At 34.1% G+C, this 23167-nt stretch overlaps 1 protein-coding gene across 1 annotated transcript in view; it reads left to right on the top strand.

Moving 5' to 3' along the window:
• Window positions 1-23167, top strand: part of STAG1 (STAG1 cohesin complex component) — a 351800-nt gene that overhangs the window by 157243 nt on the left and 171390 nt on the right. The window contains exon 5 of the mRNA XM_074214834.1: window positions 22713-22809. Within this exon, the coding sequence (XP_074070935.1) occupies window positions 22713-22809 (97 nt within the window). The remainder of the gene's footprint in view (window positions 1-22712; window positions 22810-23167) is intronic.

The following is a 23167-nucleotide window of genomic DNA, read 5'->3' as shown; positions in this document are numbered from 1 at the left end:
GGCTTTGAGGTACTGGGATTTTCTCTGCTCCATAATGACTCACTGGAGTAGGATGATTTAGAATGATTATTATAAGTAGTATCCTCTTATAAAAGTGAAGAGGGGGGCGACTAGGTGGTGCAGTGGATAGAGCACCATTCCTGGAGTCAGGAGGACCTGGGTTCAAATCCGATCTCAGACACTTAATAATTACCTACCTGTGTGGCCTTGGGCAAGCCACTTAACCCCATTTGCCTTGCAAAAAAAAAAAACCCTGAAAAAAATAAAGGATATGTTAAAAGTGAAGAGGACTGGAAAATAAATAAAATGAATGTAAAAATGTAAAAAAGTTTGGCAACATATTGAATTAAGAAGTCAGCCTAAGAGAAATCAAGGATAAAAATGGAAAAAATAGTGTAAGCAGAAGAAAAAAATGGAATTGATTTGCAAAAATCTTTTCATCAAGATAGTCAATTTTACCACACTTGAACTCTAAAGAAAATAGTCCCTTGTGTGCTTATAAAAAAAAGAAGTAGCACTAAAGGTAGCAAAATAAGGTAAAGCAACTATTATAGCCCAAGTGTATGTGTTTGTATCAATGTATCAACAAAAGAGATTATATATTGTATAAAGGAGATCCATGCTATAGGCAATTCAATTGTGAGGATATTGAAAGTGGATTAAATACCAAAAGAGATAAATTCTTGTTAATTACCAAAAAAATGATGAATGAGAGAATATTTACTGATTTATAGGATTATTCATCTATAATAAATTGATATTGCAATGATAAGGGCATTACTTAGAAAGGAGACTTTCTCAAGTGATATTTAAAAATGAGTCATATCTTTACCATCTTACAATTAACTTAAAGACGTAGTGAATAGAAGTCCTAATAGCACCTGTTTTTGTTGGTTACAAATAAATATTTGGCTAGTAGAATAAAACAGTGATTTACTTATTTTCTTTACCAAAAAAATCATTTTCAAAGTCATATATCAAGGTCATTCAGGACTTCTTGAAAAATATGACAATACAGGTAACTTTTTTGGTTAATATCTGTGTGGTTTTTTTGGTCTGATAATATCATGTGAAACATAAAGCAAGAGGACATATGCTTAGCAAAGATAGCCAGCACAGAGGCCAAGTGAAGGTTGGGTGTCCTATAGAACATGAGGTCCTGTATATGCTCCAGTTAGAGCTGATTGTATTATTTTGATTATTCAAAGCTATAAGACATTGCAAAGCCTCCTAGAAGTGCTCTGTATTTGTAGAAGAACTGTTCATTCACGTAGGAAAGACCAGTTCTACAAATACAGAGCACTTCTAAGAGGCTTTGTAATGTTGACTTCACAAATTTCAATATACATTTGATATTGAATGTATACTGAAATCCTTTAGAATTTGTCCAACAATATGTATATAAGGGATAGTCTGCACTCATGAGCAATAATCCAGATTCAGAAAGAAAGGATTAGAGTAGATTGAATTGATTCTGGAAAATTGAACTCCTTAACCGGCACCAATTTCTCCATGAAAGCAAAGTTTTACTGTGGTGTTACATGACAGCAAGACATGGAGCAACACTGACTGTCAAAAGCAAAAGGTAAAATATCACACAAATGATAATGTAGATGCCCATGGTGAGTGTCTGAAATCTGCAACACGTACTTAAGAAGGAACTGTATCAGATTAAAATAATTTGTCAAGGAATTTTATGACAGAGAAGATGAACTGGTTACCTTGCAAGAGTGAGTGAGAGATGAGAGAGGTGGACAGCTAGAATGTTGCATTACTCTCTCATAATTTCAGCAGAGAGCAGCAAAGCCCTCCAACTTGCTAAGCAAAGCCCTGTGGGAGGTTGTGGACAAGAGTTACACTGGTTGGACAGACCTCCTGGAGCAATGAGATTCCAGCTTTATTTGAATATAAATGTACCGTAGAGCAATATGTTGTTCCTTAAAATAATTATGTTTAATTACTATAAATGTATATAAAATTGAGTTGTTTGTTTTTTATGATGTGTCATAGGCAGCCTGCTATAGTAGATACAAAATTTGATTTCTCTTGATCAGCAACCATGAGAAAATCATCTAAACTCTGAACTTCAGAGAACTATATCCATAAAGCAAAAATCACAGGTCTTTGAAATATTGATGTAGACATCTAGATATAGAGTACATTTGGTAAGGGTACGCATACATGTTAATGCACATATAACTGAAAGTCAAATTTATTTTGAAAATTATCAATTTGGACTTTCAATTTCAGGTCATTTAGTATATGTAACCAGATATTCACAATTTTTATTCAATCCCTCATTTCAGGCCAGATTTGGATTAGTTAAGACTAAGAACACAACTTGCAATTTAGAAAGTCTCCTTTGATAGATGAATTTAAAAAAACTTGTTTTTTTAATCTATTGAGTTCAACGTCCTTTTAGTGATATTTTCTTTATTTGCATTTGTCATTGCAATCTGAACTGATTGAGTGAACTATTCTGAAAAAGATATTAAGGTAGCCAGCAAAGCCATGAGGCAAAAGTGAGCAGAGAGAAGATTATAGCCATGATGGACAGCCAGAAAAGGCATGAGATCAGAAGTGTCTTGTAAAAGAAAGAACAAAAAGGGTAGCTACATAGCAGAGTAGATAGAGCACCAACCCTGGAGTCAGGAGTACCTGAGTACAAATCCGGTCTCAGATGCCTAATAATTACCTAGTTGTGTGACCTTGGGCAAGTTGCTTGACCCCATTGCCTCGTAAAAACAAAGAAAAAAATAAAATATTGGAAATTGCTTGTGAAGAGCTTAAAATAACAAATGGAGCATTTGATCCTGGAGGGTACTAGATGAACTTCCGGAGTTTATTTAGGAATAAATTTCTCAGGCAGTTCTCTGTCAATCAGTCAATTCTGGCAGTTGAGTAATAGATTGTTTAAAATAAGGAGAGACTTAAAGCAGAGAGATAAGATAGAAAACTTACAAAAATCCAAGCATGAGGTGTTGAGACTATGCCCCAGCGTAGTGGCAGTGTGAGTAGAAAGAAGAGAAGATATAGCAGCAAGTGTAACAGAAGTTGAGGATGTCAGCAAGATTGTAATCCTGGGTAACTTAGATAATGCCCTGAGAAGGGGCAGCTAGGTGGCGCAGTGGGTAGAGCAGTGGCCCTGGAGTCAGGAGTACTTGGGTTCAAATCCGGTCTCAGACACTTAATAATTACCTAGCTGTGTGGCCTTGGGCAAGCCACTTAACCCCATTGCCTTGCAAAAACTAAAAAAGAAAAAAAAACAGCCATGGATAATGCCTTGAGAAAAAAAAAGGAAATTATGACAATTAGTTTGGGGAGAAATGTGGTGAAATCTTATTTTGGATTTTTTCAATTTAAGATATCTATTGTTTTTGCATATAAATCTGGGGATTATTTGTACAGAGATGATAATTGAATCTTTATTGGCTAATGAAATACCAAGTGAGAATAGAGAGGTACAAGAGGAAAAGTATACCTATGTTCTGAAACTGTTCATATTTTAATGGAAGAGACAGTAGATGTAGTTGATTTTAGCTGCAAGTGAGAACAAAAAGTCCCATAGACTCCAGCTTATAAATGTTCAAACATGGTAATCCATCTTCTTTAATGTCATTTCCTTATTTTCTAGTGTTAAATCATGTGATAATGGACTTGGGTTATAAGCATTTTGTTTTTGAGGGGTTTTTTTCCCCTTTCTGTGTCCTCGCTTACTCTGGCTACAGCATTTGCAGAAGCAGTTACCACTCTCCATATCTGTGATAATGATTTAAGGAGTAGGGATGGGACAGGACACATCTTCTGAGAGTGCTACCAGTCTCAGAGATTGTCATGTTTGTGGCACTTGATCAGAAATTGGTATTAGTGATTGTAGCTAACTTCTCTTGATAAGGAGTTTGGACTAGAAACTGGGTTGGTGATATTGGGAGCATTATTATTTTCAAGGCTTTTGGATTCGGGATACTTGGTTAACTCTTAAGTTCTGAAAGCAGTTATTTATCAGGGCAGTAGAAGTGTTTTAATGTCAATTAAGAGATTATAAATAACCTTAAAGTAGTTTTGATTGAATCATTTGGTCGAAAGTGAGGCTGCATTCCTCCCCCACACTTAATCTAAAAAGGGGAAGAAAGACATAAAGCAGAGATAATTAGATAAAGAGGAATAGGGAAATGTGATTTAAACATTAAATATATGAATGTGTTAAACCAAAATCAAGTCAGTGAATAGTGAAAAATTGAAGATAGATTAGATATTTATTGGTCATAATAATGATGACAATATGTTGGAAGGATGAGAAGGTATAGGGCTGGATCTAAAGGCAGGTTAAAGGGTTTCCCTTAGCCTGAAAATAGATATCTATGAAGAAATCCTCAAAGAAAACATAGTTTGGCCACATGGTCAGCTAGAGTTTTGAAAGGAATGAAGCAAGAAGTAGTCATCTCTCAGGTCATCAGTTCTTTCTCTGGAATAGATAGTAGTTTTTCACCATGAGTTCTTTGGAATTGTCTTGGATCTTTATATTGATTGCATTGCCAATACTGAGTTCTTTTAGTTTTGTTTGCTTCATTTTGCATGAGTTTCATATTAGTTTTCTCAGGTTTTTCTGAAACCATCCTACTTGTCTTTTCCTAAAGTATTACAACACAATCATATCACAGCTTGTCCTCAATTCCTCAGTTAATTGATGAGTTTTCCTTCAATTTCCAATTTCACCACAAAATAGTTGTTAGAAATATCTTTGAACATGTAGATTCTTTTCCTTTTACTTTAATCTCTTTAGAGTATAGTCCTACTAGAGATATTTCTGAGTCAAAGGTTATGCATAATTCTTTGGTCTTTGGGTCATATTTCCAAGCTCTTCTCTAGAATGGTTGGACTAGTTTGTAGATTATCAATAGTGTTCTAACTCCCCTCCAGTATTTGTCATTTTCCTTTTCTGTCTTAATAGCCAATCAGATAAGTGATATGTTAGGGTCATTTCCTCTAATCACTAGTGATTTAGAATATATATTTTTAAATAGTATTTTATTTTTCCCAATTATATCACAATAAGTTTTAGCATTGTTTTACAAAATTTTGATTCTAACTTTTTCTCCCCCCCATCCTTTCTTTTCCTAAAATGGTAGGCAATTTGGTATAGCTTATGTATGTGTAAAACATGTTTCTATATTAGTCACAGTTGTGAAAGAAGAAACTGAGATGACCAGGTTAAAAAAACAAAGATGAAAAAGAAATGAAAAAAAAATCTGCATTCAGAGTCCATCAGCCCTTTATCTGGATAAGGATAGCAGTTTCCATTGTGAATCCTTTGTATTTGACTTAGATCATTGTGTTGCTGAGAAGAACGAAGTTATTCATAGTTGATTGTCAAACAGTGTTGCTGATTCTGTGTACAATTTTTTTCTCATGCTCATTTTGCTTCCCATCAATTTGCACAATTTGCACATTTTTCAAATGACTATAGATAACTTTGATTTCTTCTGAAAACTACCTTTGACCATTTAATAGTTGAGGAATGACTCATATTTTTATAAATTTGACTTGTTCCCTATATACTTGAGAGACAAACTTTATCAAAGAAACTCAATATGAATTTTTTTTCTGTTTTATCCTTTTCTTCCAGCATTGACTTGTTTACACACACACACACACACACACACACACAAATTTCTTATAATCAAATTCATTCCTTTTTCTTCATATGATCCTCTTTTAACTCTTATTTGGTCAAACACTCTTCCTTCATTCATAAACTTGATTGGTAAATTTTTCCATTTTCCCCTCTTTGCTTATTATATTGCCGTTTATATCTATATCTTCCACCTATTTTTGACCTTATCCTGGTATGTCCTGAGACGTTTGTTTATACCTAGATTCTGCCAAACTGCTTTTCATTTTTTTTTTCATTTTTCCCAGCAATTTTTCTTAAAGAATAAACCCTCCTGGCCACCCCATCCCCCAAAGTTTCATTTTTCCAGCAATTTTTCTTAAAGAATAAACTCTTCTCTCTACCTCTGTCCCATCCCCCAAAGTTTTTTTGGGCTTATCAAGGTCTAGGTTGCTGCAGTAATTTCCAATTATATGTTGTGCACCTTATTTATTCCACTGATCAACCCTTTTATTTTCTTAACCAGTCATAGATTTTTTTTTAATTTAGTACTTTTAGGCAACGTTCCTTCACATTTTATTTTCATTGATTCCCTTGATGTTCTTGACCTTTTGTTCTTCCAGATGAATTTTTTTTCCTAGCATTGCAAAATAATTTTTTGACAGTTTGATTGGTAAGTCACTGAATAATAAATACAAAAATTCATTTTTGTAATATTGTCTTGGCTTACCCCATGAGTAACTGAGATTTCTTCAATTGTTTGGATCTTACTTTATTTGTGTGAAAAATGTTTTGTAATTGTTAGGTTTTTTTGCAAGGCAGTGGGGTTAAGTGGCTTGCCCAAGGCCACACAGGTAATTATTAATTATCTGAGGCCAGATTTAAACTCATGCACTCGTGACTCCAGGGCCAGTGCTCTATCCACTGTGCCACCTAGCTACCCCCGTAATTGTTTTTGTATAGTTTTATGCCCTGTCTGCAGTTATTTTTTTTAATAAGGCAGTGGGTTTAAGTGACTTGTTAAAAAAAATAACTGGGATTTCTTGGCAATTTGGCAATTTATAGAAATAGTGATGAATATGTGTGTGTGTACACACACACACACATCTTTTTACAGCATGTTATAACTCTTAGTATGTAGTGAGCTCCCAGCAAATTGAACTAATGGTCACTTCCATAATACTCTCTTTCCTACATTTAATATCCTTAACTGTTATGACTCAGTGCTTTTGCTGAAATAATTTCATTTCCTCTTGTATCTGCATCTGCTGAAAATCTATTCATCCTTTAAGTACAAATTCATATGTGATACCTATAATGGAGTCTCAGAATTCCCACGGGTATTTGGTTTCTATCTCTTACTTAAAGCAATCCTGAGTCTTTTTTTTACTGTGCCTTATTTTCATATGGCTTACTAACCTGTCAATTTCATGTTTGTATAGAATATTTTCTATTTAATTTTGCTGTTTGTTTCATTGCTTATATAGTGTTCTGTATATAATAGAGCCTTTATAAGTTTTTCTTGAACTAATTAATTAGCACCATTGGTCATGCTACTATTCCAGGACTTGAGCATAATTTATGTGACAGAAGGGTAAGGATATGTGTCTGTGTGTCTGTGCCTGAGTGTGTTTATAGACAGAACTCGGTTCTCTGCCTTAACAGGATTGATTGTGTCAACGGAAATACTCTGTACAAAAAAATAAGTGTTTTAGGGGTCAGTAGTTCCATTGCTAGAATGCTACAGTTAGATTTTTGCCTCAGGTAATTAGGTGAATGTTATCACAGAATTTTAAGACTTGGTGTTTTGATTATCATTTGCAAATGGCCATTCTGAACCTGTTAATTTAGGTATTACTTGTGCTTTACCTGTGTAAGCAATGATTGAATTTAAATAATAACTTGTTTGGGGGGGGTTGTAGTTTTTTTTGCAGCTCATACAATCTTTATTAATTTTCTTAAAAATTCTTTATCCAAAAATTTATTTGTAAATTCTCAGTTTTGAAACTTTTTCTTTTTCATTTACTGAAGATATCCTTGATTTTTTAAAAATTATCAAAAGATTGAAATTATATCTTATTGATGTATCACATGAAAATTGTATAAGACAGTTTACCTTTCATTTTTCTCTCATCTCACCAAAATCTTTATCTGCACTTTTAGCATGAGATTAGACTGACTTGAATTCTCTTGCCTAGTCTTTTGAATTTTTTTGGTGCTTATTCACCGCCAGTTGATGTAATAATAAGCTGGGCCTCATACTGGTAGTAGATATAGCAGGAGAAATGTGAAGAACTGCAGTCTCAATAAACTAAAAACTGAATAGTCATTTCCTGGATATTTGAAAGTTGATAGCAAATAGCTTTCTTAATAATGTTATGTGTTTATATTCCTATGCAAGGCAACATAGCTTTACCCCCTACTTGTTTTTTCCCTAAAGAAATTTAATAAGACTACAAACAAAGTAAAACACAGACTAAAGATATTGTAAACAAAAATTAAAAATTGAACTGGCTATGTATGATGATTTTTTTTTTTAGGTTATGAGAAATTGTTCATGGTTTGTGTGATAGATAAAATTAATAAACACTCATCATTACTCACATAATCCAAATCCTTGCTAACTTCAAATAATATTTTACAAGACTGCTTTAATATTTGTTTATTAAGAAATATATGGCACTGCATACAAATGTTCATAGTAGAAATTTATAAATGTTCATTATTTGATGAAATAAAACCTCATTTATGTTGTCTGATTTTATATGGCTTTTTTTTTGTACAGTATTATCTTCTCTAAAGGTGTTCATGAAAGTTCCTGTTTTGGGCTGAACTAAATTAAATTGAAATGATTTTATTTAAAAATTTGCACATATTATATTGATTTTTTTTATATCCCAAGGATAATTTTTAATCTAATGAAGCCATATGTAGTTAGGCTTGCAGTCAGGAAAAATTAAATTCTCCCACAGGTATTTACTTTGTGATCCTAAGAAAGTCATTGCTCTATTCCAGACTTGATGGCCTGTAAGGGCTTTTCCAACTCTAAATCTATTATCCTATGTTCCACATGTTAGCTAACTTTTATGTTCCCTTAGTCAATCATGGTTAAAAATGTATATCTCCTTAATCTCAAAGATATTGTCATCTTTTTTGATTATTCACTAGATCCATTAAATGATATCCTTTTTTAATTTCTCGTCATATTAGCTATTTCATTATTACTCTAAATAAAATTAAACTTTTTATAAATGCTTGGACTGATTTAATACAGCCTTCCATGAGATCCTACAAGTATTGGCACTGTGTTTCTTCTTTTCTTACTCTTCTGTGATCATCAGCAGTTCATTTCTTGATGCTTTTTAATTTTTAAAGTACATAAAAATTTGAGAAAATATGTAGAAATCACAATATAAGCAATATGTTTGAATTGTTGAAAATATTTAAATTTTGTTATTTGCAACGAATATACATATAAATATTTACAAGTAATTCATTTTATCCTTGTAACAACTTTTGGAGGTCAGTACTAATAGGATCTTTTTACAAGAGTTGAGAAAGCTTTAGCAGATAGAGGTTTAGTGATTTAATCCAGTGTCGCATAGCTAATATCTGAGTCTTAGATTTTAATTCAGGACTTCCTGTCTCCAGACCCAGTAGTCACTCACATTCTCTACTTTAATTAATCAAATTATAATTGTATTTTTTTGGTACTATGGTGACAAGCTGACTCTAAAATTAATCATAATTATTCAAAAATTTTAATGAATTTATACCTCTTCATTTTCTGTTGTAGCATCTTTATAACATTTTATTGATGAATGGCCTGTAATAGATAGAATAACTGTTCACCAAAAGAGTGTGGAATATGTAGTTTCCTAATATAGTATTTCTTCAGGCAAATGAAAAACTCAAATGACCTATATCAGCATTTTACTCCAACATGGGGTCACTTAATTCAGTTCTCCAAACCCTTCCCAGTTGCTTCAGTTGTTTACTCTATCTGGCATCAGACTTGGTTGGTGACATTATTCCTCATTAGTCCAGATCCAGATCATTAATCATAGACTAGGAAGCACTTTCAACAACAAGTATTAACGTCTATATAGTATTTGAAATCTTACAAAGCATTTCCTTCATAATAATGTTATTGTATGAGGTGAAATGTGCCTTTTTCCTTCCTGAAAAATTCAGGAAGTTTAAATGATTTGACCAGATTTAAACTGATAGCTAATGTTAAAATAGACATTGGTGCCTGGGTCACCTGACTTCAAGTCCAGCATATACTTTTCCTCAAGTTATTTTACTTCCTCTCCTTGACTATTACTGAATTTTGTCTCCAAAAGGACCTCATTGACCTCTGTTTTTGTTCTTGTGATCAGGACATAGGAAATGTATTGCAAATTGCTAGCTATTGTCAAATTGATGATCAGATTTTGACATTGTTGACTCCATTCTGTTACTGGTCATTTCTTGTCTCAACTCTCCTCTCCTGCCATTGTCTTCTGTTCGTTCTCCTACCTGTTTGATAGTCAACATGTGTTTATTTAAGTACCTTTTATGTGCCAATCACCATAATAGAGAACTTTGATAAAATTGCACAGATTAATCCCTGTTCACAAGCAGCATGGTATGCTTACCCTTCTCAGATCAACTTCCTTGTGTTCACTTTTCTTTTAAGTAGCTTGTTGTACATATTTATTTGCTTGTCTCCCCATTAAGAGTGAGCTTCAAGAGTGTGAGCTTCTTGAAGGCAAAAATTATCTTTTCCCTTTCTTTGTAGCTCAGGCGTAATAAATGCTTATTGACTAATTTCCATAAGGGAGTTTGGAAAAAAATAAAGGGTTTCACAAGAAGATAATGAGTTTGTTTCTAGATATATGGAGTTTAGGGTGTCTTCAGAATATTCATTTTGAAATATTTAGTAAGTCATTGTTGATCAAGGGGATTGTTCAGACTGAGTCATCTTTGTAAAGATGATAGTTAACTGATTATGATAGAACTAATGAGATTACCAAGGGAACATGTAAAATAGAAATTCCTTTGGAATCTCTTATTGAATAAATACAAGTTCACTAATGTTTCAAGATTGTTTTTCTTTTTAACGTTAATATACAAATTCTTCTCTTTGTACTTGTTTTATTAGAAATCAATTCACACAGATTTCTTCTGCAACTGTCTGTTTTGTCATATTTGATAATATAATAATATTACATTTTATTCATGCACTATTATTTAGCCATTCCCCTCCTAGTTTTATTTGCCATAAAAAAGAACTCCTATAAATTTTGTGTTTGTGTGTGTGTGTGTGTGTGTGTGTGTGTGTGTGTGTGTCTATATCTTTGTGGATCTCTCCTTTTCTTTTTCAGTTTAGGGAGTACAGTGTTCTTAGCATATCAGACTTAAAATTACTTATTTTGGAGGGAGGAAGAGGACATTTTGTCATCTTTGACACTCTACAGGTTTGGGATTCTGGACCATGGACCTTCTGGGTTACCTCATATTGGACCCTGGTGTTATTCCTCCAGCCTACTGCAAATGGAATCCCTGGGACTGCTTAGACTTTTTCCTCTAGCCACAAATAGGGATCTGAGTTATTTTAACTATCTAACTTTTGGTACTGCTCTGTCTGTCTGTTAATCAGTGATGTGTACTAGTCTCACCCTATCTCTTGCCACAGATGTAAGTAAATTCTTAGGTTTCTCTATGCTAGGTGCTGCTTTGGTCTGTCTCTCTTGCTGTAAGACCAGGCTGTTTTCCCACTTAAATACCCTAATTGGTCTACCCTCCACAGCTTGGCAGTATTCTTGATGTTTTATACTGAATGGAAGTTTATAGCTTATTCTCTTTGGTTTTCTTTATCTTTATTCCTTCACGTATATTTTTGAGAGCTTTATTTGGGGTGTTTGTGGGAATTTCCCCATCTCCTAAAATTCTTTCATCTTCCCCTCATCATTTCAATCTACTAATAATTTTGTAATTATCTTATTCTTCCTAGATGAAAAACTGAATGATAGAGTGGGAATAAGCAGTGGTCTTGATGTAGGAATCTTCCTTTTAATAATTAGCAGGATTGTTCCAAGCATTTCCCTTAGCCTCTCTGTGACTTAGTTTCTTTAGCTGTAAAATCTAAGATCAAAATTTGTTAATATTTTGCAAATTAACCATTGTTCAACCCACCAAAACAAGGAGATACTATTAGACATATGCTTCTTCTGCCTTTCCATCAAGCATGGGATTCATTCTTGCTTGTGTAACTACATCTCAAGCAATCAGCTCTATCCAAAAGTTGAAACAGATTCAGAGTGTCCCAAGTCTATATAGTTTTGGTTGGTTGGTTCTTCTCCTTTGTTACTGATGAAAACCAAAATGACATCATTCTGTTAGATAAAAATTCACTCCTTTTGGTAGGCATACAAGTTTGTCATCTAGATAAGTTTTGAGAGTTCTCTTGCAACAAGAGCTGGTCATCTTTCATGTCTATTGGATTTTCTGTTATCTCTTAGTGTGCACACATTCCCTGCACCAATAACGCAGGCATCTTCATTAAATATTTTGTTCATTTTTTTGTGTGTTGCAACCACAAAGTAGGATCCCCATCTGCTGTGATAACCAGACCAGGGTTGGTTAAACCAGATGATTTTGAGGGCACCTTTTTAGCCCCTTCCTCTAGCCCAGGAGGTGAGAGTGCGGTCCTTAAAAGACTGCTCAGTCATACAGGGGGGTGCCGAATCAAACTGCTGCTTCCAGTAAGAAGACTGCCCTTTATACTGGACCATTTGTGTGCAGGGTTGTAACTACAGCACCATGTGTATTTGCACTTGCTGCTTCATCACTTGCCTGTCACCACCAGACTTTGAGATAGGAATGATAAAGTGGTATGTGTAAATTCAACTTAAGAAAGGTAGAGTTGCACAAATTTGTTGACCTCATTCTCTTTTCCACATGTCCAGCCCATCATAGTTGTGCTTTCTGTTTGAATGTTTGAATGCTAGGTATTATAGCTCAAGAAAAGACCCCAGTGTTTGGTATCTTCTGCCAGGTGATCTTCAGATTCATCCTAAGACAATTTAAATGTAAGCGATTTGTTTCCTGACATGGCACTGATAGACTGTCCAGGTTTCACAGACATGTAACAATGAAGTCAGCACAACATTGAAGTTCTGTAGTACTTCAATTTGGTAGTCTGTCTAATACCTCTTCTCCTCCATACTTTCTTTTGGAACCTCTCAGATACTTAGCTCTGCCAATGCACATGTCAACCTCATTGTCAATGTGTGCCTCCTTGGAAAGGACACTGCCAGGGAAAGTGAATTTGTCCGTAGTACTCAGAACTTCTCCATTTGCTGTAATCGTTGGTTCCACAGCGAGATGGTGTGGTGCTGGCTGATGAAGCACCTGTGTTAGACCAAAATCAGCACAAGCAGCAGAGAATCAATCCATACATTGTTTCATCTTAGCTTCAGAGGCTGCATTCAGTGTACAATCATCTGCAAATAGGAGATCCCACATTGACCCTCCCTCCACTTTGGTCTTGGCTTGTAACCTTTTCAAATTAAAGATTTACCATCAGTGTAGTAGCTGACCTTGAGGCCATGTTCATCCTCAGTGAAGGTATTTGATAACATGGCTGAAAACATGATGTTAAAAAGTATGGGGCCAAAGACACATCATTGTTTTACCCCATTTGATACCTGAGAAATCTCAAGAGCATCATCCTATATTTACCCAGGCATGCTATACCATCTTGGAATGGATGTACGATACTGATGAACTACTCTACCAGTAATACCAGCATTCAGGAAAGAAGAGAAAGTTAATATTAACTTCAACAATACTCATACACTCTTATTTTACTTCCATTATTTATTCTGATGGAAAAACACATGACTATTAAGAATACTGATACACTAAATTGGATTATTAAAATTTTTACAATAACATCCCTAAAATTCTATTTTCAGTAATTTCCCAGGAGCATCATTACCACTTTAATTAAGTCCTTTCTGTATAGTCTGTCTTTGAAGTCTATAATAGTGTCTGCCTTCCTTCTCAACCTTATTCCTTTCCACTTTCCTTTGTATATCTTCTGCTTCAGAAAAATTGGCTAGCTTACTATCCCCCAAACCACCTCTGTTGTTTTTTGTTTGCCACAAACTTAGAATGCTTTATTCCTTTTTGACTTTGGTCAATTCACCTATTCATCTATAAAATAATGGGGTTAGATACATGGTCTCTAAGGTTCTTTCCAGCTCTAAATCTACATGCCAATAATCCCTACATCTTTCTCCTTACCCATCCTTTAAGATTTAGCTTAAATCCTTCTTCTTCCATACAGCTTTCCTGCCAAATCCAGCCTGATGTATTCTTTCTCCTTTGAAATGCTATAGATATTTTTGGCTGTACAGTTGAATCGAATTTCTGTCTTTATTTCCTCCACTGTTTCTAGCATAGTGCCTTTCACATCAGTTCTCGTCATATATTTGAAGAGATCCCTGAGGGAGAAATTATAAAACAAGTAAAGCAGTCAACCAGGAATTGAGCCTCTGAATTCACTGTTAGAGGAAATGAAAATGAAGTGATTAAAAATAGAGAAAATAAAGATTAAAAATGAAGATGACAGTACCAAGATAGTATAGTGTACTATGTGTAGTATATTCTCTGTGAGAAAAATTCATGTTATAGGCATCATTGAACTTGGTGGTTAGGTACATGATTAAAATGAAACAATACATAAAAGGTAGAAGGATAGTATTGTACATTTCAATTGTTTTTCTTTGCAGAAATCCACAAACTGGAAGGTAGAACTAAGGTGGAGTATCTTAAGGTATTGATCAAGAAATGGGAAAACAGAAATGATACTGTCATAGGAGTACGATATAGATGGCCAAATTAAGAGAATGACATAGATGAGAACTGGGAAATATCACAAACTTGGCTTATCACTGAAGGGTATTTCAACTATCAAGATATTTACTGAAATGCTTTTTCTTCCATATACATCAATGTAATTACTTTGGTGACCATTTCCTTCATATTAAAACTTAGTTGAGGAAAACTAAGAACTTACTTTTTCCTATAAGGAAGTATTGATTGTTGATTTAGAAGTTGGGAAACTGCAAGGAAGTGGTTGATCCACCGCCTGAATTTTGGGAAAGGGAATTCTTTATATAATCAGATTGTAATAATAATAATAATAATAATAATAATAATAATAATAATAGCAACGCATGTTTGTGAGTGTGTGTGTGTGTGTGTGTGTGTGTGTGTGTGTGTGTACTGAGAGAGTTTGAATTACTGTATATTTATTTTATCTTTTAATTCCCCAAATAGGGAATTGTGTCATAGGGCCATTGTCATCTTTACAGATTAGAACAATTGGGTTAAAGAGGTCAAGTGATTTGCCCAGGATGGCATAGCTAAAAATCTCAGTAAATATCTCTGTCAATATTCAAACTCCGATCTTCATTACTCCCAAGTCACTTGGCTCAGCAATCCCTTGTACCATAACTTTGAAGAACTGGAGATAGGAACTTGTTTTGTTATAAAGTACTCTCTGATGCAGAAACACTCTAGCAATGTAAGTCAGCACCTGTAGGTAAGTCACAGTTTTAGAATGCTGGGAGGGTCAAACAGCCAGGATGTTACACAGAATCAGAGAGTGTGACCTTCTTGGCTTTAGGACCAACCCTCTGTTCACTATGCCTAGCTATATTTAAGGAAAGCAGGTTTCAAAGGAAGAAAAAGAAAAAATAGGTGGAATCCAATGACCTACATAATATTCTAAAAGGGAAGTTGATCCACATTTAACAAATAGGGCTCAAGAATGAATTTCTAGGGGTTGGCTAGGTGGCACACTGGATAGAGCCCCGGCCCTGGAGTCAGGAGTACCTGAGTTCAAATCCAGCCTCAGACACTTAAGAATTACCTAGCCGTGTGGCCTTGGGCAAGCCACTTAACCCCACTGCCTTGCAAAAAAAAAATGAATTTCTAACATGAAAAATAATTTATTCCAATCATGAATAAAGAGAACAATGTTAGTGGAAAAAAAGAATTTACTATCCAATTTAGGGTTTTTAGCAGACTTGTAGCAAAGATGGACAGGAAACTGAAGCAAAAAAAAACTTGTAATAATCTATTGGGAATGCCATAGCTCAGAAGTAATTTAGGAGTTAATATGAGGACACTTAGGTACCCTTAATATTTTGAGGTCAGTAGACTCTAATGAATTACTACTATGTATTCCAGGCTTCTGAAAATTGGTTGATATAATTGTTTCGTCATGATCAATGATCATTTCATGTACAATGAGGAAAGTACTGTAGTACTGGAGGCAAAATTTCTCTTCTTTTCATGAATTTAAAAAACAGTGAACACCCAGCTTATGAAATTCTCTCTTAGCAATGTTGAACAATATTTGCTTTGTAATTTATAGTCTTAGTGAATGTTGTAGAACTATTTTCCCCAAGTTGTGGGAAAAGTACCCCTTGGGAGGGGGAGGTGTCTTTGTTTTTATTAAAACAAATCTTTTAGGTACCACATGTACCAACATTGTCATTTTTATCATTATCCAGATATCTTCTGTAAAAGAACTGCATCATATGCTTGCATTTGAATGTAATGTTCTTCCATTGTAAGAAATACAAAGCATAAAGAATTCAGAGATTAATGAGAATATTTATATGAACTGATAGCAGAAGAAAGTAAATACAACCAGGAAAACTACGACAATAATGTAAATGAACAAAAAAAGGGAAACTGAATGATCTATACTTATGACCTTATGACAACCAAGAATCAGAAAATTAGCTTCCCTCTTTTCATTAAAAATGTAGAGACAAAGAAAGTGAATATATCTATGTAACATTACATCCACTATTATACTTGGTTTATATTTTGCATTTCTTTCTCTAAACAGGTGCCACCTGTTTTAGAATTAATAAATAAATGATAAAAGATTTTGAAAAGGAAGTCATTTTCTGATCTCATGGTTTCCTCAAGAACAACACACAGCAAACCATTCTCATTTCCTTTTTTGACAGGGCTAATAGATAATATTTTTCATAGTATGTCTGCATTTCGGAAAATTCACCTGTGAAAAAGATAGAAAGATATAGGTTAAATAATCATTTAGCTAGATTGATCAGAACTAGTTGAATGACCAACCCAAGAAGTCATTCAAAAGGTTCCAGGACAGACTTCCTTGACCTGTTTTTATTAGATATGTGAATTAATCAGTCATTCATCCTGCATTTGTTAATCAAGCTAAGGATTTAATGATAGAAATTTAAAAAAAAAAACCTTGTTCAAGCAGTTCATTTCATTCTCTAGGAAGGACAACGTGAACATATATAAGTATATAAGGGATATGTACAAAATAGGAGTACTTTATGGAATAGAGGATATTATGGGGATGCAGCAATGGCTTTATATAGAATTTGACATTTGAGGGCTACTCTAGAAGGAAAACGGATTAGAAATGGTAGAAACAAGGAGAGACATACTAGTCTTTAGAGTTAACTGGTGAAAGACAGTTGAGGATAGCATATGATATATGTAAGAAACAACATGGCTAGACATAAAATGAATGGAGAAGAATAATATATAAGACTAAAGATAAAAAGGAATAGGTTGTGAAGGATTTTTAAATGCCTTTTTGAGTAGCTTGTATTTGATCCTAGAGGCAGTAGAGAGCCAGTGGAATTTATTGGGTTGGGAGATGGCACTGCATTAGACCTTAATTTAAAGAAAATCCCTTTGATAACACTGAGACCTGGCTCCTTTCTGATGCTACAACTTCTTTGGTCACCCCCTTCCAATATTAATTGCATTTTCATCCTATCACTTCCAACTCACTGATTCTGGTGAGGGCTTTCTTTGATTTATATTTTGCTCCCCATTCCCATTTCTAATCTTTTCTTTATCACCATCGATTAGAAACTTCTTTGAGATTCATTCATTGCATATTTATCAGTCAAATTCTTTCAGCTATTGTCTGCAAAAATGCCAGGAGTCTCTTCTTCCTTCCTCAGTGATTTCAGTTCTTGTGTCACAGTTTTTTTCTCCTGATCCCTGCCTACAGTACTCTAGAGTACTCGAGAGGATTTAGGCTTTGAAGCCTATGTGTCACCTTTTACTCCTTACTTTCTGTAACTTCCATTTAAAATCAGTTGTGAAATCTTGTTATTGATATCTTCATAACATTCCTTATATATGCCACCCTGCCCCACTCTGCCCTCTCCTCTGATGCTGCCAGCACCAGTGCTGGACTTTGTCACCTCCTTCTTAATACATTGCAGTAACTTGCTGACTGGACTGCCTGTCTCAGTTCTCTATCCAATCTGTCCTTCACTCTATTGTCATTGATATTCCTAAAATGTAGATGTGATCATAAAACCTCCTTCCATATTTAATAAACTCTAGTGACTTCCTGTCAGCATATGACATCTGACTTTTAAAGCCCTAAAACATATACACTGTCATCCAGTAATGCTGGCCTTCTTGCTTTTAGAAACAGGACACTCTTGCATCTCCTATCTCTCTGAATGTTCTCACTGGCTGTCTCTAATGCCTTAATTTCTTTTTTTTTTTAGAAATATTTTATTTTGAGTTTTACAATTCCCCCCCCACCACCACCATTCTTGCTTCCCTCCCCCACCCCCACCCCCCACAGAAGGTAGTTTGTTAGTCTTTATGTTGTTTCCATGGTATACATTGATCTAAGTCGAATGTGATGAGTGGGGAATCATATCCTTAAGAAAAATAAAGCATAAAATATAATAAAATTACACAATAAGATAATGGTTTGTTTTTTTTTTTCTAAATTGAAGGTAATAGTCTTTGGTCTTTGTTCAAACTTCACAATTCTTTCTCTGGGTACAAATGGTATTCTCCATTGCATATACCCCCAAATTGTCCCTCATTGTTTCACTGATGGAATGAGCAAGTCCATCAAGATTGATCATCACCCCCATGTTGCTGTTAGGGTGTACAGTGTTTTTCTGGTCCTACTATGCTTGCATTATTATTATTAAGAGCCAGGCTGCAAATGCAAATAAGCAGAACAGTCTGTGCTCTCAGGAACCTTGAGAATTGAATTAGTGGTGATCATTTGACCTGTGCATATGCTGCTGCTTCCATTTCCTTCACGATGCTTTGCTGCTTCAATTAGGCAGACTTACATGCCAAGGAACAGGCTCATCAGCAGGTAGTGATGTTGGTGGCAGTGGTAGCAAGTCCCTTCTTTACAGTATTTGTCTTTTGCGGTGATGGATGATTTTAAGGACCAGGTTAGAAGCAAGGCTGGTTGTCAGTGGAGTACTACAATTTCCAGAGTTCTTGTGAGAATATGAGAATGAAAGGGGTTGATATTAAGAATACATATTGGTGGGGGCGACAGCTAGGTGGCACAGTGGATAGAGCACTGGCCCTGGAATCAGGAGTACCTGAGTTCAAATCTGGCCTCAGACACTTACTAATTATCTAGCTGTGTGACCTTGGGCAAGCCACTTAATTCCATTGCCTTGCCAAAAGAAAAACCCTAAAAAAAAAAAAAGGAATACATATAGGGACAGCTGGGTGTGGATAGAGCATCAGCCTTGTAGTCAGGAAGACTTGAGTTCAAATCCAGACTCAGACACTTAATAATTACCTAGCTGTGTGACCTTGGGCAAGTCACTTATTGCCTTGAATAAATAAAAATTTGTTAAAAGGAATACATATAGAAGGTTTGTCTTTCTTAGTAATGATCTCAAGAAGTGAAATGAGAAGGGGCAAGGTTAGTACATAAATCAATACACTCATCACATATGAAAATAATAGAGTAATGTAATAATAACAGGCTGGATTTAATTTAATTTAGTAAACATTTTTTGCATCTCATGTGCACAGCATTGTGCTTGGCCATGGGAATACCTAGACAAAATTGAAATAGCCTCAGCTTTCAAGGAACTTATGTTTTGTTGAATAACATCCCAGTGTTTTTTAATTTAGTTATAGAATACTTTCCTTACAATAATCCAAAGAGTTGTCTATTACAGTATTATTTTCCACATTTTTAGAAGAGGAAACAGGCCTTGAAAGGGGAAATGATTGTCTTGTGAATCTTATGCTAATTAGTATCTAAGAGGAGATTCAGATTCAAGTTACCTGAATAGTTATGTTGCCTTCTCTAGTAGGAAACATAGTTAGAATCCTAAAAAGATCTCAAGAAGCCCAAACAATGAGCATAATTCAATTAGATGATTTCTATGCAAAATAAATGATCCAAACTGGCCTTGAATCCAAGAAATATATGACAATGTACAATTAGTCAGTGGTTTGTTTGTAGAATTAGTATACCTTTCAGTGGATTTCAGATCCATTATGAAACAACCGTTAAATGTGGTCATCAGAACACATAATGTGGTTATTTTTGTTGTTCATTCATTTCTATTGTATCTAACGTTTCACAATACTATTTGGGTTTTCTTGACAAACATACTGGAGTGGTTTCTCATTTCCTTTTTCAGCTCATTTTAGGGATGAGAAAACTAAGAGAAACAATATTGAGTGACTTGAAACTAATAAGGATCTGAAATTGAATCTGAACCCAAGTTTTTCTGACTCCAGACCTGGGACTATATGCATTGTACTACTTCTGCCCTCTGCTGTATTCATTAAAGCGCATTAAGGAAGGCATTGTCACAATGAGTAGAAGAGCTAGAAGTCTGGTTCTATTATGCTTTAACCAAACCACTTCTGGATTATAATAGTCATTCCTATACCTTCTTTTAGAAATGATATGGGGCACTCCAAAGCTGGCAGACTGTGGTGGTGAATGATCTTTAAAATCATGCCATCACTTGTAGGAAAATTTAGGTGTTCTGTTTGGAGAATTGAAGGCTTAATGGCACATAGAGATTGCTGGACTCAAGCATTTGAGGGATTTTTGTGTGGAATAGGTTGAATTCTTATTGCTTGGATCTAGAGAGCAGAACATAAGAATAGACGAATATTGCAGTGTTGGAATTTGATTTAGGTTAGCTTGGTTGGAATGAGGTGTTAAATTGCTTCCTGTTTCTTTCCTTCATGGACTATTTAATAAGACAGCATAATATAATTCAATAGATTTAGTGAAGGATTTAGTCAGAAGACCTACCTTTGAATCCTTGTCCTGCCTGTCCCCCACACCCCTGTTATTGTGACTTTGGTCAAAACACTTTACTTTTTTGATCCCACTTTTCTCATCTTTTAAATGTACGTTCTAAATAGCTAACTTTTTTAGGATCCTCATAGATCCAAATCTGTGATGCTAAGAAGCAAAATCTTTTTCTAATAGTATAAACTTGTATTAAAGTTTTAGTGTATTGTCTGAAGAGATAGTGAGTTTTCATTTACTAGAGGTCTTCAAGTGAAGACAAGATGATGAATAGGAATACATAAAGTTTTTGGTTTTACTTCTTTATAAATGCACATATTTTTTCAATGCTAAAAATTATTTTCTCTGTAATCCTTAACTTTTTTGTCTTATGAAATCATGTAATTATACCACATACTGTGCATTTATTTGTTTTTCTTTCATCAATTCTTTGCTTATACTATCCTTTAAATATGCTCTGCTTCTTCCAAATATTCATCGTTTGAAATTCAACTTAATCTAGACTCAACTGAAATGCCTTAATTCAAAAAAAACTTAAGTCACCTCAATCTTGCTTCCAGTCTGAAATGAATTTTCCATCCTCAAGCCTCCTTGAGTACTTTGTAACTAGTTATAATTTTAGTGAATTCTTTTGCAATAGATTAAATAGTTAAAATACAGTGAATTAAAACAAAACAAATTTAATTGAGTATACTTAAAATATATGGGTGGGGGGGTGGGTAAGAAAGATTCCTTGTTAGACTAAAAGATTTGTGATGCCAAGAAAACATGTCTTAAATATTTTTGTTCAACATTATTGAGTATTATGAATATGGTATTACTTTAATATGTAGTTGTTGAATGGATACTACATTAAAGGTTTTTTAAAAATCTATTTACTCTGTTAAAAATGTTAACACTATTATTTTGTGATAGTGTTATTATATTATAGATCTTGATTTGATTCAGTTCTTTCATTCTTTCTATGTGATTTTAGTTGAACCTGGATTTCAATTTCCTTACCTGGAAGGAATTTGCATAAGTAATCTCAAACATTCTTAAGTTATGAGATTCAGTTTAATCAGAGCACTTTTCCCATATATCAGATGTAAAGTTGGTATTATAGCATGTGGATTAAGTTACTGAACAACAGAAAGATCTTTGGCTACTTGGAATATTCTGTTTTGGCTAAAACATGTTATATAAGCTGGGACTTTCTTAATTCTTTCATGTAAATATCATTCACTGAATTTATACTTTATGCTTGATAATACCCAGTAAGAATTTTGGTTGGTCTTGTCACACATCTAGATTTATCCCATTCTAAACTTACATAAAAATCAACACTCAACATATCATTAAAAGTGTACAAGTTAAAATTAGGGAGAATGATGAAAATGTTAAGTTTCAGCTTTACTAAGAATAAAGCTATGTTAAACATTTGTCTTGTCAACTGATATAAACTCCATTGGTTTTTATTTTTAGAGATATGATTTTGTTCATAAATTTGCTTATACTTGTTAATATCAAAAAGGTGGGAGATTAGTTATCATTCTTTCCTCTTAAAATATAATGTACTAAGACTTCTATTCAGATTTAAAATGCTTCCACGTTCTTATTTCCCCCCTTTTTATTGTTAAAGATACTCTCCTAGAATAAGTAAACACTACTGTTATAGTCATTTTCACATATTTTTTGGTTGAGTTCTATCTATCATATACGGAATTGTACCAGTACTTGCAGGTGGGGATTTTGAGCTCTAATGGAACAGCGCTTTTACATAGGGTTTTGTCTCACATTGCTTGTCCTGTGAATGTGAAAGACAGCTTGTTAACATTTGCCTACATTGAAGTAATTTCAGGTAAAAGTTTTCTCCTTCATGTAGGAACAAAATACCATAATGTCTTTAAAAGTTTGTTGTTCTGAAAAGCATTTTTTTAACTAAGATTCTTATTTTTGTTTTTTTGTTTTTCTTTTTGACAGTCTGTGGTGGATGACTGGATTGAATCATATAAACAGGACAGGGACATAGCTCTTCTGGATTTAATCAACTTCTTTATCCAGTGTTCAGGATGTCGAGGTACAGAATCTTAACAAAAAATTGTTACAAAATGACTAAAAACTGTTGGTCTAAATGTATATTTTACTAAACTTATTTTTGGCATGTGGAAAATGGAATGCTAATCTGTCTCAAATTTTCTAGTAGATTATTTGTATGTGATGTTTAAATCGTCGAGTTTTACTGTGTTGTCTTTATGATGAAGTAAATTAGTAATTTCAAAAAATTATATAAGGTTGATAAAATAGATTTTGTTGAGCTTTAGTTACATATTATAGAAATAAGAAATTTAGATAAATATAAAGTACAATTTATCCAGCAAGAGTTAATTTATTTAATCTTTACTTAAAAACCTCCAAGGAGTTATTACCTACCACTT

The sequence above is a fragment of the Macrotis lagotis genome, chromosome 1 (genome assembly GCF_037893015.1).
Source record: "Macrotis lagotis isolate mMagLag1 chromosome 1, bilby.v1.9.chrom.fasta, whole genome shotgun sequence".
NCBI classification, from domain to species: Eukaryota; Metazoa; Chordata; class Mammalia; order Peramelemorphia; family Peramelidae; genus Macrotis; species Macrotis lagotis.
Note: the sequence above shows the minus strand (reverse complement) of the source record. Positions and strands in the feature narration are given on the sequence as shown.